Source organism: Delphinapterus leucas, chromosome 3 (genome assembly GCF_059928025.1).
Source record: "Delphinapterus leucas isolate spDelLeu-1000000601 "Yukka" chromosome 3, BTC_Dleu_Yukka2, whole genome shotgun sequence".
Lineage (NCBI taxonomy): Eukaryota > Metazoa > Chordata > Mammalia > Artiodactyla > Monodontidae > Delphinapterus > Delphinapterus leucas.
Window position 1 is genome coordinate 2,312,040 of NC_143131.1, and position 19,551 is coordinate 2,331,590.

At 63.8% G+C, this 19,551-nt stretch overlaps 1 protein-coding gene across 2 annotated transcripts in view; it reads right to left on the reverse strand.

Annotated features, from left to right (window-relative positions):
• SLC12A7 (solute carrier family 12 member 7) overlaps positions 1 to 19,551 on the reverse strand; it is a 43,167-nt gene that overhangs the window by 11,385 nt on the left and 12,231 nt on the right. For both annotated transcript variants that reach the window (XM_022581322.2, XM_089908647.1), the window contains exons 2-17: positions 17,122 to 17,216; positions 16,714 to 16,836; positions 13,928 to 14,074; positions 12,626 to 12,680; positions 11,516 to 11,646; positions 11,041 to 11,282; positions 10,199 to 10,410; positions 9,515 to 9,682; positions 7,942 to 8,040; positions 7,323 to 7,380; positions 6,839 to 7,013; positions 6,071 to 6,189; positions 5,726 to 5,824; positions 5,292 to 5,411; positions 4,359 to 4,463; positions 3,753 to 3,921 (exon numbers count right to left, since the gene is read on the reverse strand). In XM_022581322.2, the coding sequence (XP_022437030.2) occupies positions 3,753 to 3,921; positions 4,359 to 4,463; positions 5,292 to 5,411; positions 5,726 to 5,824; positions 6,071 to 6,189; positions 6,839 to 7,013; positions 7,323 to 7,380; positions 7,942 to 8,040; positions 9,515 to 9,682; positions 10,199 to 10,410; positions 11,041 to 11,282; positions 11,516 to 11,646; positions 12,626 to 12,680; positions 13,928 to 14,074; positions 16,714 to 16,836; positions 17,122 to 17,216 (2,117 nt within the window). The remainder of the gene's footprint in view (positions 1 to 3,752; positions 3,922 to 4,358; positions 4,464 to 5,291; positions 5,412 to 5,725; positions 5,825 to 6,070; positions 6,190 to 6,838; positions 7,014 to 7,322; positions 7,381 to 7,941; positions 8,041 to 9,514; positions 9,683 to 10,198; positions 10,411 to 11,040; positions 11,283 to 11,515; positions 11,647 to 12,625; positions 12,681 to 13,927; positions 14,075 to 16,713; positions 16,837 to 17,121; positions 17,217 to 19,551) is intronic.

A 19,551-nucleotide genomic window follows, 5' to 3' on the forward strand; every position in this document is an offset into this window, starting at 1 on the left:
GAGGACAGACCACAGTGGGTTAATTGATGGTGGCCCCCAAAAGATACACCCACCTCCTAATTCTGAGAACCTGTGAATGTGGCCTTATTGGAAAAGAGTCTTTGCTGATGTAATTAAGTTAAGGGTCTTGACGTGAAACCATCCTGGATTATCCAGGTGGCCCCAAATCCAATGTCAGGGACAGGAGAGAAGACAGACACAGAGAAGCCATGTAAAGACAGAGGTGGAGACCAAAGGGACGTGGCCAGGAGCCCAGGGACACCTGGAGCCCCGGGAGCTGGACGAGGCAGGAAGGACCCTCCCCTGGAACTCAGGAGGGAGCTTGGCCCTGGGGCACCTCGATGTGTGACTTTTGGCCTCAGAGCAGAGACAGAGTGAATCTTGGTTGTTCTAAGCCCCTGTTGCTGATACTTGGGATGGACGCCCCAGGACCTCATATGATAGATTGGAGCCACGTCCCCCCTCGACCACCCGGACTTGAGCCACCACGTCGAAGGGCTGCTGGCTCAAGAAGGAAGAGTCCAAACAGGTGCTTGGATGTGACCCAGGGCTGCCTTGGTGCAGCCGCAGTGCAGTTCAGGGATCCCTGGACCAACGCTTCCTGGAGACCAGAGGCCAGGGGCTCGGCCCCATCAGGACACGGTCGCTCAAGGGGCTTAAAGGCCGCATGCTCTAGCTTTGAGACCAACAGCTTCTCAGGTCACTGGTGGAATTGCTGACCTGATGCTATGGCTTCATGGAGACACAGCAGGGTTTTGTGGTTCTTCTGTCCCACTGCTGGAAAGCCCACTCCACTGCCTTGTGAGGTGTCGGGGCCCCCGCTACCCTGGCCTCGCGGGAACTTCGAGGGCCCAGCGGTATCTTCGGGGCCTCGGGCACTACCTCCACACCCAGCTCCTGGGGCCCTGAGGACCAGGCCCTGTGGGACCTCAAAGTCAACGTGTGAGCCCTTCCCTGCCCCATAGAAGGCCAGCCTCGTTCACGCCCCCGGGAAGGGGAGCGCAGAGCACAGCCTTTCCCACACCCCGGCCAGCACGTCTCAGCTGCTGAGCCATCTGACGTGAGCTGCTCGATCCCCCTAACCCAGCAGGAACCTACAGGGCTCTACCCTCCCGAGGCCTCTGCTTCCGCGGCGGGACACACGCTGAAAAACTCGAGGCAGGTCCAAGTGCACTGCCCAGTCTTCGACCTACAAAACCGGGTGGGTGCCCAGTGACCCTCCAGCGGGTGAGATGCTGTGGGCTGCACCCGACTGCAGCATCCCTGGGGTCCTCACCCCCTGAGACCCGGTGAGTGCCTCCACCCAGCCCCTCAGATGCCAGCCCCTCCCCTCGGGAACACACTTGGCTCTGAGCTGCATCCGTGCCGGACATCTGGGGTGAAACCCAGCTGTGCCTTCCTTTTCCCATGGCAGCAACGGGACAGAACCCTCCCAGTAAGAGACGGCAGAGGGGGGCCTGGGGTCCCCCTGTTCCTGGCCACACGGACCGGCCTTTACGTAAACTACCAGGCAGACCAGAACTGGAACTTGGCTCGGAGCCTCAGGGGCATGGCACCAGGGAGGGAGGCTCTAACTCCAAGAATCCATCCTAAGAGCAATCCCCCGTGGACTACATCTAAGTGGTGCTTACGCCACACTTCCTGACACCAAAGCAATGGGAACCACCTCCGTCCCCAGGACAGCAGTTCCACGGAATAAAACTCAGAGCACATCCACGAAACAAACGCTGTGCAGCTGTCATAAACAAAACAAGCACCCGGCCGACTGGAAAAGCGACAGTTCAAAGCAAAGGAAGTGTGTGAAACGGTATTTCTGCAGGATCGTCTGTTTAAAAAAGACCAACAGGAGAAAGTCCAAAAGGACACATATCAGGCTATGATGTTCTTGTCTGGAAAGAGGGCTGTGAATCCAGCCGAGTCGGTGCCATTTCGGGCAGGGGCCCGGAGCCTTCGACCCCCTACTCAGTGCTGGAGCCCACCTCCCCAGCCCCACTGTGCCCCCTGCCCATCCCCAGAGATGCTGGGAGGACAAAAGGACCCGCGAGTGTGAGAGAGGGAAGACGCTCCGTCAGCGCCTGGGCAATGTCGCACACGAGAGCTGGGACCTTCCCACCCTCGGACACGGGTCTGGAGCTTCTTCACACCGACGCAGGGAGCTGTCGAGAAGGCCGACACAAGGAGATTGTCCCACCAGCGAGAATGACACACCACGTCTACACCCAGGATCATGGCCACGATCCTAGCATCTATACCCGGGATCACAGACACCACCCCAGGGTCCACACCCAGGGTCATAGCCATGGCCCTGGTGTCTACACCGACACCACGGCCACGACCCCAGCGTCTACACCCAGGGTCAACAGATGTAACCCCAGTGTCTAAACCCAGGATCACAGCCACAACCCTGGTGTGTACACCCATGGCTCACAGATGGCCAAGGTCACCAGAGAAAATGTGTGAGATCACCCAGGGAACTGTAACCCCTAAGGGTTGGGCAGGGGAAAAGGAGTGCAAGAGTGAATGAAACTGGAATACCAGACAGGGAGGATACAATTCTCAGACAACCCTGGCACCTACACCCATGGCTCACAACCAAAACCCTGGCATCTACACCCAGGGTCACAGCCATGACTCCAGCATCTACAGACAGGATCACGGCCACAACGCCGGCGTCTACACCTGGGATCGCAGCCACAACGCCGGCGTCTACACCCCCAGCCAACACCAACAACTATCCCGTTAAAGCCCTGGGTCACGACGATGCTGAGAGAGTGGCTGGTGCCGCTGGCTGCCAGGGCGGGTCCCCGGGGGCCCGCTGTCCGGCCAACCAAGGAAGGGGCTGTCGACGCCTCGGGCTACACAGGCCACGACCCCCTCCAAGCAGCCGTGCCTCCCCCAGGTGCTCTGGAGACCTCTGGGCGCAGCCCGGTTTACAGACACCGGGACAGCAGGGCTGACCCGGATGCCCGGGCACAGCGGGCAACCCTGACGTGGGGACGGCTGACGAAGGACCCACCCGAGAGCAAGACCCAGACGCCCCAGCCAGACGGGAGCCGCCCGAGGCCAGCAGCCGGCAGGCTGGACGCGGCCTGTGGACGGACGGGCGTGGTGGGGCTGCTGTGAGAATCGCCTCCTGTTTCAGAGACAGACATGCGGGGTCTGGGGTGAAAAGAGTGAGCGGTGGGTCGGTGTTGACACTCCCGGGGTGGGGCGGGCAGGCAGAGGTGACAGGACGTGGGCCACGCTGGGACGGCCGTGTGGTACATCTACTGTTTCTACATCTGTCTGAAATTGCCCACGAGACAGGGTTTGAAGCTCAGGCACTGGGGCTGCCCCGGACCGAGATCAGAGGTCGCGGTGGCACCAGCTGAGCATCCGAGTCAGGGTGACGGAGGCCTGGCCTGGGTGCCCGTGACCCGCCGTCCCCTCTCTGGTCCGTGGAGCCTCTGGACGGGCTGACCCGGCAGCACAGGCCCCAAACGTGGGAGCAGATGCGACAGGTGCGGGGCCCGCCTGTCGGGAGACCTGCCCCGAGGCTGCTCTCAACAGCCCCGAGTCCCCCCGCCGTCTGAGGTCCTGGGGCCACGCACGTCACACTCTCCTCCACAGGTTTCCCTCCTGCTGGTTTCAAGCCCAGAAAGTGCCGCCCGGGTAGAGACAGGACGCAGCGCGACACGCAGGGCTGCGCTCGGGCGCACGGCTGGAAACACGACGGCACGGCCCCGGCACCCCCTCCCTGGCGCCTGGCCCACCTCTTCGGCCTGCCGGGCCTCCACATGCTGGTCCAGGAAGGTGCCCTCTAGCACGGAGCCCACGATGGTCAGGCCCTTGCCGGCCTTGAGCTGCGAGGTGAAGGACAGCAGGCGGGGGTGCTTCACGCACTGCTCGGCGTTCAGGTTCACCAGCACCAGCACCTGCGGCCTGCCGGGGCGGGGGGCAGGGAGCTGTCACCATGGCAACTCGCCCCCACTCTCACACCAGGTGAGCTGCGTGAGACCCCTCCCGGGCCACGTGCCCCAGGCTCCCTGCTGGGCAGCGGGCTTTCTGTGCAGCTAAGCCTCGGGTTCTGCAGGGGCAGCCTCCCCTCCCTCCTCCCAGAGGCGAGAAGACTGTCAATGCCCTCCATCCACGGCAGGCCCCCGGGTGGGTCAGCTCGCCGCCCTCGTCCCCCTCCACCCCCGATACATGACCAGCGGGCGCTGAGACCCGAGCTGACCAGCCCAGGCTGACGCAGGGACAAAGGTGCTAACAGCTTCCTTGACAACCGTCTCCTGACGGGGGGGTGGGCACCGTCTTCTCTCTGCAGCCTGCTTTTAGGAACAGGCATCCGTGGGGTCAGAGGGCATGGGGACACTCACCTCCAGTTCTTGGTGTGGAGGGGGCCGTGCTCCACGTGCAGCAGGGCGTAGCGGGCAGCGTTCAGCGACAGCCCCCGGATGCCGTCGCCCCACTCCTTCTCGGCCCTGCGGTGGGGGTGCAGTGGTGAGGCCCCGCCCACAGCGCACCCAGGTGGCCACTCAGGGCCTCTCGGCGCTCCTGTGACAGAGGAGGGGGCTCCCCAGAACAGGCGGGAGTACGAAGCAGCAGGACATGGGGAGGGGCACCTGGTGGCACGGGGAGGGTGGCGGCGGCACTGGCACCCACGCAGGATCTCAGAGTCGGGGTCATCGATGGGGCAGAGGAAGAGGACGTGGGGTGGGGGGGGGACTCTGACTCACAGGCCGTGGACCGGCTTACCAGCAGGAGTGGTCACGGCCCCCAGACCCTCCTTCCAAGCCACCCTGGAAGAGCTGCGAGGGACTTCAGGCAGTGTCCCTGGAGGCCCTCCCACCCCCCATGCCCTGAGAAGCCCACCCCAGGTCCCACCTCCCTAGGGCCTCTCCCCCTGGAGGGGTCCAGGGCGTCCAGGGGAAATGCCCCAGTGATGGACCAGGGGCTCTGAGATGCACTTAACCTGCCCACCGTTTCGGTTTTTTACAGTGTACCTTTCAGAAACGTCTATTTCTGAAAATCCATTGCACATCAGTGCTACCGTTAAATAGATTTCAAAGTTTACAAGGAGCACTGCTGAAAAAGTATGTTATACTTACACACAGATACACGTAGATAAACCTAATGAAACGTCGTAACAAACGTGGAGTCAATTAGAAAGAGTAAACGTGGTCATCCACTGGTTAGGAGCTCACAGGCAGAAATCCACGCAGCCCCCAGCAGGAGGCATGGGCTTCGACCCCTCCGCTGCTAGAGGTCCCTGAGCCCTCACCCCGGGAGAGGGGCCGGCGGCAGCTCACCCACGGTACTCGATGTACTTGTAGATGCAGCCGGCAATGAGCATGGCGCAGAGCGCGTAGTACCAGGAGCAGATGAACATCAGGGCGAAGCACAGGCTCATGCCCAGGAAGGAGAGGGTCCTGGGGGACACGCAGCTCAGAGGGGGCCCACCTCACCGCCCGGACCCCCAGGCCGGCACCTGAGCAGCCGCCTCGGACCCCAGCAGAAACCCTTGCTTTGGTCTCATCGAGAGCACAGCAAGGATGCTGGGACCGGTTTCTCCACCCGGACCATCCCAAGGGCCGAAACGGCCCCGAGGCGCCTACAGGAGACCCGGCTCGGAGACCGGGCTGGTCCCACGATGGCTAGCCAGGCACCCAGGTGGCAGCTGGCCCCCAACACGCACCGCGTGCCCCAGAGAAGGGAGGGGACCGGGCTCCCCACGGCCGCTCACCAGTGGTAATACTTGAAGCGCGGGCGCCAGTTGGGCGTGCGCAACAGGGTCTGCAGGGCGCAGGCCAGGTTCACGAACATGTAACACATGAGGAAAAACCTGGGGACGTGAACAGCGGCGTGAGGGGCGGGCCAGGTCCCGCAGGGTCCCGCTGAGCTGCCTGAGCCGCCGCCACCTCCCCCGGGAGCCCCCTTGCCCACATCGCGGTCCCCTCCCGTGGGGTCCGCCTGCCCCGTCATCCACCGCCTGGCCCCCTCCTCTGCCCTATGCCCTCCCGTCCGCCGTCCCCTGGGCAGGGGCCTCACGTCCCAAGGGTGGCTGCCAACGGGGCCAGTGGCCACTCACATGGAGAGAATGGGAGCCACACTGTCCAGAGAGGCGATGAGGATGCCGGTCTCACAGATCAGGGCCGTCAGCAGCAGGGCCCACGTGGGCTCCCCGTTGGCCTTCCCGTGGCCAAACACCTGCCAGGAGAAAGGCAGGTGGGCTGGGGGCCACGGGCGGGTGGCCGCGGCGGGCGTAGGACGCAGGAAAAAGAGCTCATGTTCAGGCGAGAAGCCGAGCTAGTCGGGTCCAACCCAAAAGAGGTCTCAGAGTTGCGGCAGAAACAGAGCCGGACTTTTCACGACATGGCCTGGACCTCACCCAGCCACGTCCAGGAAGAAAACCCGACACCCAGAGAGCAGACGGCGGCCCAGGTACCGTCAGACCCCAGACGCCCTCATCGAGCGCAGGCAAGGAGGCGACACCCTCGAGCACTGGACGGGGCTCTCCCCACAGCACACACCCGCTGGGAGGATTCTGTGAGGGCCCTGCTGCAGACCCTCGGTCCTGGAGCACAGCCCTGCGGGAGGGCAGGGCTCGGGAGTCTTTCCCACCAGCCTTTCCCCTGCACCGCAGTCCTGAGAAGGGAAATTCAGAACATGCGGCAGACACAGGGCGGGACAAGAAATGCAGGCCTCAGGGTGGGCTGCCAGTCTGGAGGCGGGGACGGGGGTCCCACCGCCTTCAGCCGTAAAGATCACACTCCCGGGCAGGATCTCTGGCCCCTCCTGACGCGCTCCTTCCAGGGGGGAGTGGGGGGGGGTTCCCTGCTCTCGGCAGCGGGCTCACCTGCAGGAAAGGGATGATGCCATCCCGGGCGATGGCCTGCAGCAGGCGTGGGGCCCCTGTCAGGCTCTGCAGGCCAGCCCCGCAGGTGGAGAAGAAGGACCCGATGACGATGACCCAGGGGGACGGCCAGGCCAGCATGCCAATGACGAGGTTCCCCTGCAGGGCCTCCCCGAACCTGGAGGGGCGGCGAGATTTCAGACCCGAGCTGGAGACAGAAACCTCCTCCCACCTGCTGAGTGGGAACGGCCTCTCCCAGGAGCCCCCGCACCCCAGCTCTACCGGGGTCTGAGGTCACTGTGCGGGCTCCCAGCTCCAGACTTGAGCGGGAGACAGATGCACAGATCAGACCCCAACACATGGCCACAGAGCCACCTGCGACACACAAAGCTAGAAATCCTGGGGTTCTCAATCTCAAAGCTAAAATCACCTTCGAGAAAACCAGCCCTGGCCCCAGAAGTTCCCAGAAGCCATAAACGAAACGTACTTATCTCGTAAGATCACGCCTTCGATGCAAGCCCCGAAAAGCACAATGCAGGACAGGTCTGCGGCTCGGGTCAAGGACGCGGCGGGCATGACGCAGTAGCTGAACCAGCCCCGGACCGATCCCACACCCTGCCCACCCCGCCCTGGGCCCCGTGCCGTGTCCTTGCTCTATGGGGACCTTAGGTCAGTCACGATGGGCCTGGCCTGCAGGGTGACCACCACAGGCACCGGGCTGGAGACCTCGCCGGCTGGAAAGGGATGAGCTCAGTGAGAAAGGCTCCACTGGCACCTCAAAGCCAGTGAGCCCACCTGACAAGACTGTGACGTGAGCACACGCGTGGCTACACGTTAGTGACACGTCACACTGTGGTCACTACACGTGGTTCTCGGACAAAGCCATGTTCTACCACCAGCCCAGGCTGGCGTCCAGGAGTCTGTGTTTATTTTCCTAAGTCAGGCCAACGCCAGCCCAGCCCCCTCTGAGAACGGGTGTTTGGCCAGAAGTCCCCAGAGCAGGGAGGCCCGCCCGGAGGCACAGAGGGCCCGGCAGTGAGTGGAGAAGGGCACAGAGCCGTCCGATCCTCAGCACCCGGCCCCCACACTCGACCCCCCAAAGATACAAATGAAAGACGTGGTCACGATGGCCAGAATGGTTCCACTGGGGATGGACTTCTGGGCGTCCTTGAGGTCCCCGGACCGGTTAGAGCCCGCCATGATGCCTACGGAGATGGAGCGAGAGCTGATGGGCCACAGGGACTGACGGCACCTAGGAGATGCCACCCACCTGCCCGCCTGCCCGCCCACCCTGGCCCATCTGGGGCAGAGTCAGAACGGGCCTGGGACTTCCTCACGACGCAAAGGAGAGACCCCCAGCCTGCACGCCAGGCCTCACAGAGCCAGGCTGGACCTCTCTTCACGTCTTGGGTAGGCTGCTGCAGGGCACGTGGGCAGGTGCCCAAATGTCCCCGACGCTCTCCACGGGGACAGCCAGCCCAGCTGTGAAGTCAGTCACGGTGGAGGCTAGGGCACGGCTCATCCCAGACACTTGCCACACACGCCAAGACCAGACCTGGCCTCCGTGTGCATCGCCCCTGACTGCATCCCCACCGTGATCTCCATTGATCCCCGTGGCCGGGAGCGAGAAACTCCCTGGAGAGTGAGGCCAAGTGCTGACTCACTTCTGGGGCCAGGCCTGGGTCAGAGCGTAGCTCAGCCTCAGCACAGACTCCCCGCTGGCCTCAACCCTCCTCCTTCCCACGCGGTGACTGGCCACCGCCTCCGCCGCCACCGCCCCCCACCCCGCACCGGTCACTCCATTTGGCACATAAAGTGTAAGCGATTCCTACTGGGATCAAAGAAAATCCAGGTGGCAGCAGGTTCGTTCGACACCTGTGATCCTATCCCAGGTGTGGCCTGACGCGCCAGCACAGAGCCCGTGGGTGTGCCACGGGGCGTGGAAAGACCCACATCCACAGAGGAGGTCTCCCCGCCCTGATCACTGACAGCGGGGGGTCAGGGGTACAGGAGAAAGACCCCCCAGGGGCCGGATCCACACCCCCCCACGCCCGTCCAAGTGGCACCGTGACCCCGCCTTCGCGGGGAGGCTACCTGCCCCAGCTCCGGGCCTCGGGGAAGGCGGAGGTGAAGTTCGGAGCGGGGCAAGCAGCCCCTGGCAGGCCAGCCTCCGGAGCGTGGGGACAGGCCTGAGTGGGGGCCAGGCGCGAAGATGGCCCCGGGCCCCCTGGTCGGCCAGTGCCAGCCTGGGGGGCCGGGGCTCCACTGTGCTGGGCCAGGCTGAAGAGCCCCCAGGAGCAGGTGTGCGCCCACGGGTGCGTGTGTGAGCGTGCGGACCAGTGTGTGCGTGTGCACGTGTGGGGGACTGTGCACTGGGGCTCTCCAGGAGGTCAGCAGACTCTCTTATAAGGACAAGGACGCTGCAGTCCCCGGCCTCTGACAGCCCTCAGGTCCACTGCTAAGGGCCAAGGTCGCAGGGCCACTCCGAATACCCTGGGTCTCTCACAAGAACACGGACAAGCCCCTTGACGCCCATAGCTCCTGAGCCCCTGGCTCAGACACGTGGGGAACGGAGACCCCGAAGCTCATCTTTGAGCCAAAAGGAAAAGAAAGATGGGGCGGGGGTGGGCATGTTAGAGCCGACGGGGCCCTGACCCGCCGGGAGCACCGAGGCCTCACCAGTCACGGAGGGGAAGTAGATGCCGACCAGCATGGTGAAGTAGGTCGTGATGTCAGTGAGCACGTAGGGCAGCCCGCTGGCTCTGCTCTCCTCCGGCACGGGCACCGAGGGCACGCCCTTCTTCTCCACAAACACCCCCTTGTCCGCGTAGGCACTCCACAGGTTATCTGGAGGGGGAACAGGCGGATCACGAGACTCCACACCTGCCATCAGGGCTCCGCCATCGGGTGGCCCATCCCCACCCCAGCCTCCAACTTCACACCAGGACAAGGACAACTGACCTGGAGAAACTGCCCTCTAAGAAAACCATCCTCTCCTAATCTCTGAATGAAAGATTTTGGTCCTTAAGTCAAGTCTGATGAAAAAACTTACCTCGTACAACAATCTACCCCTGACGAGCTGCCTGAGGGACCCCACCCGTTAATTATTTCCCTTATCAACATGCTAATCCCCCGTGCCTGCCGCTTTGCAATTCTAAAGATAAAGGGTCAACTTCGAAGCCCTTACCTGCTGCCTGCAAGATTCACCTGGCGTCTACGCTCTGGGGAGAATCAGCCCAGAGGGACCCCAATGGGCCAGCAGCTGGGGGCGGGGTGATGTGGCCACAGGTTGGGCGGAAGGACAGGACCCAAGGGACTAGGCTCAGAAGGCCCGGCCCCGGCAGAGACCCGCCAGACGCTCACCCAGGAGGACGCCGCTAACCACACCGGGGATGCCCTGGATCTCCGTGACGTTGTTCTGGGCAAAGTACTGGTCGCAGGAGATGCTGGCCGTGGATCCGTTGCAGAAGAGGCTCCAGAGCGCAGTGGTCGCCGAGCCGTTGTTGGTGGCGTGGACTTTGGCACAGACGTCGAAGCTACGTCGGGACAGCGTGCGGTTCCCCAGCAGACAGATCCTGGGCGGGAGCAGGTGGTGAGACGCCTCGCCCACCGCTCTTCTCCGTAACCGAGTGGAGTTCGCAGGTCCCTCGTGAGGCGCTTCGGACCCCCTCCGCTCAGGGCGACAAGGGCATTCGCATGAGGCACCGGCCCTCAGCAGGTTTCCAGCAGCACCGGGCCCCGGTCCGTCCTGCCGCCCTCCGCTCTGGGGCGCCTGACGCGGAGTGAATGGCCCGCGTGGCGTGTCCACGTGCGCAGAGCGGCAGCCCCCCACCCCGGGCTCCTCCTGGCCCAGCCCGGTGGGGCCGCACGGGGGCTCGCGCGCTCGCTCTGTGACCCGGAGCTACCCCGTTCCGCGCTGCATCCTCACCCGGAAGGGGACAAGAGAAGACCCTGCTCAGGGGCTTCCATGAGGACAGGGCCACGGCCGGGAGGAGCTCGGTGCTGCTGGAGTCACCAGGCCTGTCCTGTCCTCGCAGACAGCACGGCCACGAGAGCACCGTGACCTGTTCGCCCTCGACCCGGCCAGAGTAGGGACGTCTGCAGACACAGGGCGCCATGCCCAGCCCAGCCAACGTGGTCAGCGGTTAAGGCCAGGGCCACAGACTGGGGCGGGAAGCCGGCCCGGAGCTGGGCGGAGGACTCACGGGATGTCAGGTGGGTCGAAGGCGGTCTTGACGACGCCGGCATAGATGGCAAGGATGGACAGCACGACGCAGGCCAGGAACACCAGGGCCAACTTGTTGACGTACTTGACGCCCACGAAGACCACCGTGGCCATGAGGGCCAGCGTGCAGGTCCCGTACACTCGCATGTTGTGTAACAGGGCTGTGGCCTCGCCGCCTGCGCCCTCAGCCCGCACGATGGCCGCGCTGGGGGAGATGTAGGTCTGCAGGGCAAAGCGAGGTCAAGAAGGGCCGCCCACCCCTCCCCAAGGTGACCGCACGGGAGCGCGGGGCCAGGCGCGCCCCTGCACCTCCCAACGGGCCCTCTCTGAGGGGGCGCGGCACCGGGCTCCGCCCTGCCCGTGAGCCTCCACGCCAGCAGACGCCTCTGGGACACACCCTCAGGTCGCGCGTCTGCGGCCTGGACAAGGGAACCCGCCCGAAACATTGCACTTACCAAAAAAATCTCAATGGTCCCCAAAATGTACATGGCCCCCGCGAACGTGGTGCCCAGGTAGAAGCAGAGGCCCACGGCCCCCCCGAACTCCGGCCCCAGAGACCGCGATATCATGTAGTAGGAGCCGCCCGCTGCAAATACGCCAAACGGGAAGCAGCGGGTTACGGACCTGCCGCTGACCGTGAACACAGACCTCCCGGGGCAGACGGCCTCGTCCATGGGATGGGGAGCCCGGCCGCAAGGGTGGAGACACGCGCCTGAGTCCACAGGCGCCCTCCCCCTGCTGGCGGCTGTCTTTGGAAGCTGTGACTAAAGGAGGGCGAGCCACAGTCAGGGGCCTGGACCCTGACGGCCGTGCCCGTACGAAGCCTGCGGCTGACATCACACCCGAAACCTTGACTCAACTTTCACCCAGGAAGATTTAAAATACCAAGAGCTCTTTAGTCATCCTTTGTGTGTCACACCTACGGATACAGTGACACCCACGGCCTCGCCAGCCCGTCCCTGGTCGTCCTGTCGGTCGGCTGAGACCCCACTCAGACACTGACCAGGGACCGTGCGTGACACTGGGCACCTGGAGGACATCTCAGGGTGCAGCCCCCCCCCCCAAAGAGCAAGTAGTGGACAGCGTGAACGCGACAAGAAAATCCCTGGAGGCATTTACGTAGATTCCCCGAGGAGAACCCCAATTTCTCAGGGACCCCAAGCACATGGGCAGGCTCTGGGGGACGAGCCGCAGGGGGCACCCCTCCCTGGCCTTAGAAAAGCCCCACTGTGCCCTCGATGGGGGGGGCACGCCGGGGGGAGCGTCAGGTGCAGGTGGGGGCCGGGAGCCGCCTGAGTTCTGCTGCCCAACGGCAGGGTCACTGCCGACGGGGCCTCTGGAAGGGAAGGGCCTGGCCGCACCACAGGGATGTCCGCCCCTCCAGATGTGGGGATCCATCCTGCAGGCGGGTGAGGGCGTGTCCGCGCTGGGACCCGCCCTCTGCCGCCCCTGAGTCCGCCCGGGGTGAAGGGTGAACATCACACGAAGTGGCACGTGCACCACCGTCCACAGCGGAGCCCGCTCGGTCACTCCCCGCCATTCCCAGCTCCCCGCGGCACCCTTACCTGGGACCATGCCATTGGTCGCGATCGCACTCATGGAGATTGCGGTCAGCATCGTCTGCAGAAAGACGGGGGCCTTTTAGAAGAACGAGCATTTGCGAGAGCCACCCCGGGAGGCGGATGGCACCGGGCCTGGGGCGGCGCCCGCCTGCCGACTCCCGGCTGCTGACCTCAGAGCGCTGCTGGGTAACCGGGCGCCATAATGCTCAGGACCACAGCCCTGCTCTCTCCCACTTAACCCCCAAAGCTGAGCTCCCGTGAGCCCCCCAGGGAACACCCGACTCGGGACCGCCTCCTGCTTCCAGTGGGCGCCCGCTTCCTGATGGGATGCAGGGGGACCCCCTGTAGGCCCCCACCTAGGTGCCCCGCGGGCCACCCACCCCACGGGGCTGGGGGACTGCCAGAGTCTGTCCAGGGCGGGCCTTCTCACCCGCTGCTCAGGAAAGCGGCCACACCTGTGGGCTGGGGAGCAATTACTTCACAACCCGAGGACCGGAAGAACAGCCCCCGGGAAGCCTGCAGCCTCAGTGCCCACCTGACTGGTTCCTGCCAGGGACGTTTCTAGCTTAACAAAGGCCCTGCTCTGTATCCTGCTTTTCATCGGCTTTTACTAGGGGAGAGGCGGGGTGATTGCTCCAAAGACACTTCCGGGCTCATTAAGTGAATGCAGCACGTGCGGAACAGCGAGAACCTTCAGGCAAGAGCTTCAGGCACGACAGCACAGGAGCGGGAAGGCCGTGGACACAGAGGCGGCCCGGGGCGGCCGGGGGACGCAGCCGGGGGACAGGCAGGGCAGCAGGCTGGGGTCGAGGGGACCCTGGCTCATCTGCATCGTTGGATTCTTTCAGGCAGGTGGCACTTGGGGGGCTCAGAGCAGCTGAATCACCCTCCTCGTAACAGCGATGGAGAAAGGGGAGGAGGGAGGTGGGGGGGCAGGTGCTGAGGGCCACTTAGGGGTTGAACCAGGCACGACAAGCTGTCGCAAGAAAAGGCTCCTGGGCCGCTAAGGCAGATGGGGACGTGGGCGCGGAGGCCATGTGGAGGAGGGCCTGGTGAGCCGGGTGCAGGGCTGAACGTGTCACCAGCGGGCAGGGGACCTGGTCTAAATGCAGGACGGGATGGCCGTGAGTGGTGGCCACCAAGGGACGCTGACCCTTGGCTTCTGCGGAGGCGGGCCCATGAGACTGCCCCCGGCCCGTCAGCAGCCGGGCGCTGACCTGCGCCCACACCAGCGCAGGTGAGGGGTGCCCTTGGGGCCGGGGACCCCGGAAAGCCCCGACGTCCAGCTGCCCCCGCCCCACTCACGCAGGTGCAGCACATGGACACGATGAGGAAGGACTCCAGGACGCCGGCCGCTCCCACGATCCAGGTCAGGCGCAGAAAGAGGATGACACCCAGGATGTTCTGCAGGCACGGCAGGTAGACGCCAATGAGGGTGCCCATGCGGGGGCTCTGGAAGAGAGCGGAGCAGGTTCCGGGGTCGGCAGCGCCTCCCCCAGAGCCCCCCTGCCCCCGCCGGGAGCTGATGGGTCCCAGAGACTGTGAAGAGGTCAGGGGACAGGAAGACAAACGAAGACCAGCAAAGGCCCAGCTTCAGTTACGCGGAAAGCGGCTGACGCGAGGCCAGGGCTTGGAGAGAACCCACAGTAGGACTCCCTGAAACTGTGTACAAGCCCCCGGGTCCTCGTCTGACTCAAGAGTGAAATGACTGGGAAACATGAAGACGTATCAACAGAAACAGACAATAGCTGTAGGCCTGGGGAACTGGCAGTAATTCAGACTATAATTCTGCTGCGTCTCAGAGTCACGAACTCCCAGTTCCCCGAAACACATAGATAAAGGCCTGACACACCTTCCTAAGTTGTTTCTGCAGGAAGCAGACGCCCACCAGATGGAACCTGCTGGCCACAAGCACACAGACCCCAGACCGGCTGAAACCAGAAGGCTGACGATGCTTGAAACTTCACCTTGATGCCAACCAATCCGAGAGCTGTCCACGAGCTGACCACGCCCTGCTCCTTGACCACTGTAAGGCTACCCCCTGCAGGGTGGGCACAGCTCCTGAGGCGCTAGCCCGCTGTGTTCCCTCTTTGCCTGGCAAAGAAATAAAGCTACTCTTTCTCTTTCCTGCAAAACTCTGTCTCCGTATTTCTATTCAGCACTGGTGTACAGAGGCCAAGATTTTGGCAATACCCTCACTGCCCAGGAGCAGGGGGGCGGGGGCAAAACCACGTCACTGCCCCGGGGCAGGGAGGGGAGAGAAGGGCTCGGCCCCCCCTCCATCAGGGGCACAGCGGGAAGGTGGGGAAGTTGGAGAAAAGACGAGGAGCAAGCCGACCTGGGCTCTGCCCGAAGCAACTGCAGCCCAGGTCCTCAAGAGAGCGCGAAGTGGGGGGAAATGAGAGGCCGGAAGGAAGGGTTAGGGACCGGCCACCATTCCCTAGGCTGCAAGGGCGCAGAAGCACCAAGTCCAGAGAGAAATCTGCCGCGTCTTGACCCACCTGGAGGAAGTGCCCAGCGAGGGGAGGGGACCCAGCGAGAGTTCAGAGAGGACGTGCCCTCTGTGAGTGACCCCCTTCCCGAAGGCCCCGCAGCACGGCCGACCAGATGCGGCCTGGGAGAGGGTCGCCCCGCCGCGGGGTAACCGCAGGAGGGTGCCTGACAGAAACGTCTTCCGTAACCCCAGACAGACTACAGCCGAGCAAAGCTGCCCAGAGGAGAGCTCGGGAACAAGGCCGGGGGCCAGCCCGTCCTGCCCGCCGGCCAGCGAGACGGCAGCGTCAGGCGACACAGTCGGGATTTGGGGACACCTGGCTAAAAAGGCAAGAGGACGTTTAATGGGGAAGCTGCTTAAACTCAGGCGAATAAAAGGAAAAAAAGCTGGGAAGATCTGCTTTGAAAACATTTCCTGTGAAAGGGGCCAGGCTGCCTGAAACGAGGCGTCCCGCGGAGGCTGGGGAGACGTGGCCCAGCCCGCTCGCTGGGCCGAAAGGCGGGCCCCCCTCAAAGGAAGCCGGGGGGCTTCTCAGGGTGAGAATGGAAGGTCGACCCACAGGAACGCCCGCAGCGAGAGAGCTGGCATGGGGCTGGCATGGAGCAGAGACCCCGGGGAAGTAACCCAAGGGGGCGCCCGGGGAGCGTGGAGGTGGGTCAGAAGCCTCGGGCAGACTCGGCCTGAGGCCTGGACGGCACCCGGCAGCTGGCTTTTCACGCCTGGGCCCTGAGCGCCAGTGTCCGGGGCAGCCCGCCCCCGCGGCCCCGTGTCCTGTTTGTGGATGACGGAAGCGTGGCGGCTCCTGGCCGCGGGCGCAGAACGGCGGAGAAGGGTGAGGGCGACACAAGCTGAGAGTAGCTCCGGCCCCTGCCTTTGGCTCAAGGACCGTGAAACACCAGAAGCAAACCCTCCAGTCTCACGGGCGCGGGGCCCCCGCCCGCCTGGCCCAGCCTCAGGCCCGGCCCGTCCCTGTGCAGTGGCGAGATGACCCTGAGTCGTCCTGAAAGGCCGTGACGGGGCCCCCGGCACTCCCATAGAAGGCAGCTTTGAAGGATCAACCTGGCCGGTTACGAGGCCCAAGATACTAGAGGCGCCCAGACCCTGGAGAAGGCACTTTTGGGGGACCGACCCCCCATCTCTGTGCCCCCTGGTCAGAGGGACAACAAGGGCCGCTCCCACGGACCCATGCCCGGGGGTGGGGCAGCCGGGTCATCCCGCCAAACCCGCCCACCTGGCCACACACGGTCGTGCTGAGGGTCACGGGTGGCCTGCGTCAGCCTCTGGCACAGGCTCCCGGGTGCCCTGGGGACACAGGCCAGGAGCTGCCCGCTCGGGTCCCAATCTGCCCTACGCACTGTGCACAGCTCGGCAGGCTGGGCTTACGGGACCTCCCCGAGGTCTCTGCACAGAATCCTCGGAGAGCTGGGCGCATCTTAGGAGAGGCTCCCAGAGGTAAACCCTCAGAAATAAGGCTCCCAGGAAGGCGGCAGCAGGACAAGTCCCGTGACTGAGAAACGAAGCGGGGGGGGGGGGGGTTTCCAGGGGATCCGGTGGGGGAGGGGAGGCCCCGGCGCAGGGCGGGGCCGGGCTGGGGCACCTTGGCCTGGCGCCGCCGGCTGTCCTCGGCCTCCTCGTGTTCTACCACGCCCTGGCTCAGGTTGGTGTAGTTGGCCAGCTTGTTGAGTAGCGAGGACACCATGGGGTTGCTGTCCATCTCCTCCTGTTTGGGACCGAGGCGTGGAGTTAGTGACCCCCCGACCCCGAGACGCCCCAGACCGACCAGACCAACCTCCCAGCAGGGGTCCCGCTCTACGTGCCCAGCGGGTCAACGGTCAGGGCTCAGGGCCCCGGGGCTCCCCGGATGGCCCAGGCCCAGCCCCTCCCCGGGGCTCCCTGAGGCCTCTGCCCGGACCCCAGGGCACCGTTAGTCTGGGCTCTTCTCTCGCGGGTACTGCCGCCTCCGCTCTGAAGGGGAGAGCGGGGGGTGCGGGGGGTGGTGACCCACCTCAAAGAGCGCCATGCTCTTCCTTTCAAAGGCTCTCTCTCCGTCCACGTCCACGCTGCCGATGAACGGGCTGTTCTCCCCGGGGTTTCCATCTCCTGTGGGGAAGGGCTCGGTCAGATGTGAAAGGAATTAAAGGAGGCCACGAGGGAACAGGAGGAGGGGGCCCCGCCAGGCACTCCTCTACGTGCCTCGGACTTTTCTAAGTTATCTGTCAGGGGGCGAGGGACCAGGTAGACAGAAGGCCAAAGGTGGCGCTGGGTCCAGGAAGCTCAAGTCCCACCCCAGCCCTTTTGGGTCCTGCGGGACAAACGGCTCAAGACCAGCAGATCCAGACAGGCTGGCCCGTGACCGTCCTCGGCGGGGACGGGGTGGGGACCGGCACTTGTACCAGGTGGCACCGAGGCTCGCTGCTTTGTTCTGACAGCAGCTTCAGCTTTCCAATCCCCCCAATCCTGGTGGATTACGGCGGCCTCACTGGTGACCCCATTAGCTCAGAGCACAGTCCCCGCGGGGAGTGTCACGGAGCCCACACGTAGGCGCACGGCCGGCAGGTGGCCCATCGTGGCCCTGCTGTCTCCACGGCTGTTTCTGTCAGGAAGCCCTGGCCCGCCATCCCCAGCTAGAGTATACCAAGGCCCTCGGAGTGGCCAGGCCACAGAGGAGCGAAGGGTCAGCCCCGACTCACCCTGGGAGCTCCTTCCAGATCCTGGAACGCGAGCCTTACCACGTGCTCCCAATTCAAAGCAGAGAGAAAAACCCTGATGGCATCGCTCTGATTCCCAGCCCTGCCCCATCCCACCGGATCTGGAGCAATGCCATCCCAGAAGCCACCAGCAGGGACACGGGGTGAGCTCGGAGACACCGGCACCCCTACCTGGGCCCGCCTGCACGTCAGCCCCACCCACAGGCCTTCTGCGTGTGATGTGACCCTGTATCAGAAGGGCCGAGTGAGGACACCAGGAAAAGGCGCTCCAAACTGGCTTTTCTCAGGCCCCCAGGGGCCCTGGGGCAACACGGAGCATGACCTTAGCGGGGAATCACCTGCTCACCAGGTCCCGTCACGGGTGACACCCGACTTGCTGAGGGAATCCCCCAAATCCCCAGAAGGAACCAAAGCCCAGACGCACAGGGAAGGGGAGTCCACAGTCCATCCCCTGTGAACTTACGTGCCTGCCCCTCACAACGGACACAAATTCAGGAGCCACCGGGGTCCAGGCATCACCCCCTCACCCCCCGAAATCCACAGACCCACGCCCATCCACCGAGGCCTCCCAGACCCCTCCCCAGAAAGTTCCCAGGGTCCAGCCCGTGGAGGCTGCATGGCAGGCAGAGCCCTGCCCTCCTGCCGGATGGACCCTGTGCCCCTCACTGCTGAGCCCCAGTGACCAGCTCAGGGGCAGCAGAAGGCCCGAGGAAGCCAGTGGCCGGGGAACCGCTGGCGGATGCTGGGACCAGGGGCGACACCTGGAGGGGACGGGGCAAGGACCCCCCACACACCATGGCCCCACGAGCCACCTGCTCATCACCATGGGGCAGGGGCAGTGCCAGGAAGAGCCAATCACCCACTGAACCAGGGGTCAAGGTGAACACGAGGGTCACAGGCTGACCGACACCCAGGAGAGGACATGACTGCCTGGGTCCCCGGATTCCAGCACGAGGAGCTTGAGGCAAATCAAAGGAGCCACCGGCCCTCTTCAGAGGCCTCAGAGGACACGGGCCGGCTCCGGAACGTTCTGGAAAGAGGAAGAAGATGGAAGCAGCCCGATTCTTTCCATAAAGGACATTATTGGGCTGACGGCGAAATCTGAGTAAGACTTCAATCAATGAAAACGTCCTGACTTTGGAGACTGTACTACAGGCATCATGAGAGGAAATGTGCTTGTTTTAGGAAACACACAAAGGGCATCGCACCTTCTGCCTGTTCTCAGCACATCGGGAAGGAACGTGCGAAAAGGGGGAGGGGGAGGCATAAGGCAGGTGGGACCAGTGCTCAGGCAGATGACACGTGATCCCGTGCTCTTGAAAGTTTTCTCAAGCCCAAGTTCTGAAGTTGGGTCAAAACAAAGCTTAAAAACTGCAACCACATTCAATTAAACAAGAAATCCCTCCTGAGCGCCCTCCCCCGCTCTGCAGGCGTCTGCGGGAGGGCGCCAGCCCGTCTCCCTCCTTCCTGCTTCAAGCGAGCTCCTGTTCAGCACCTTCTTCCTGGTGATAATGACTGTACTTTCCTGGTGGCAACAATCCTGTTTCCGACTGGGTTTCTGGTGTAAACGAAGCCGCAAACAGCTCTCTGCAGACCAGACTCTGGAGGACACGCAGGCCGGCTCTGTCCCGGTCAACAGGCTTCAGCCACGCAGGCCAGGGTGCCGGCCACCCCGGGAGGGGTGTTGGGTTCTCCCTCTGCCCCAACCTTGGACAAATTCATGGCTC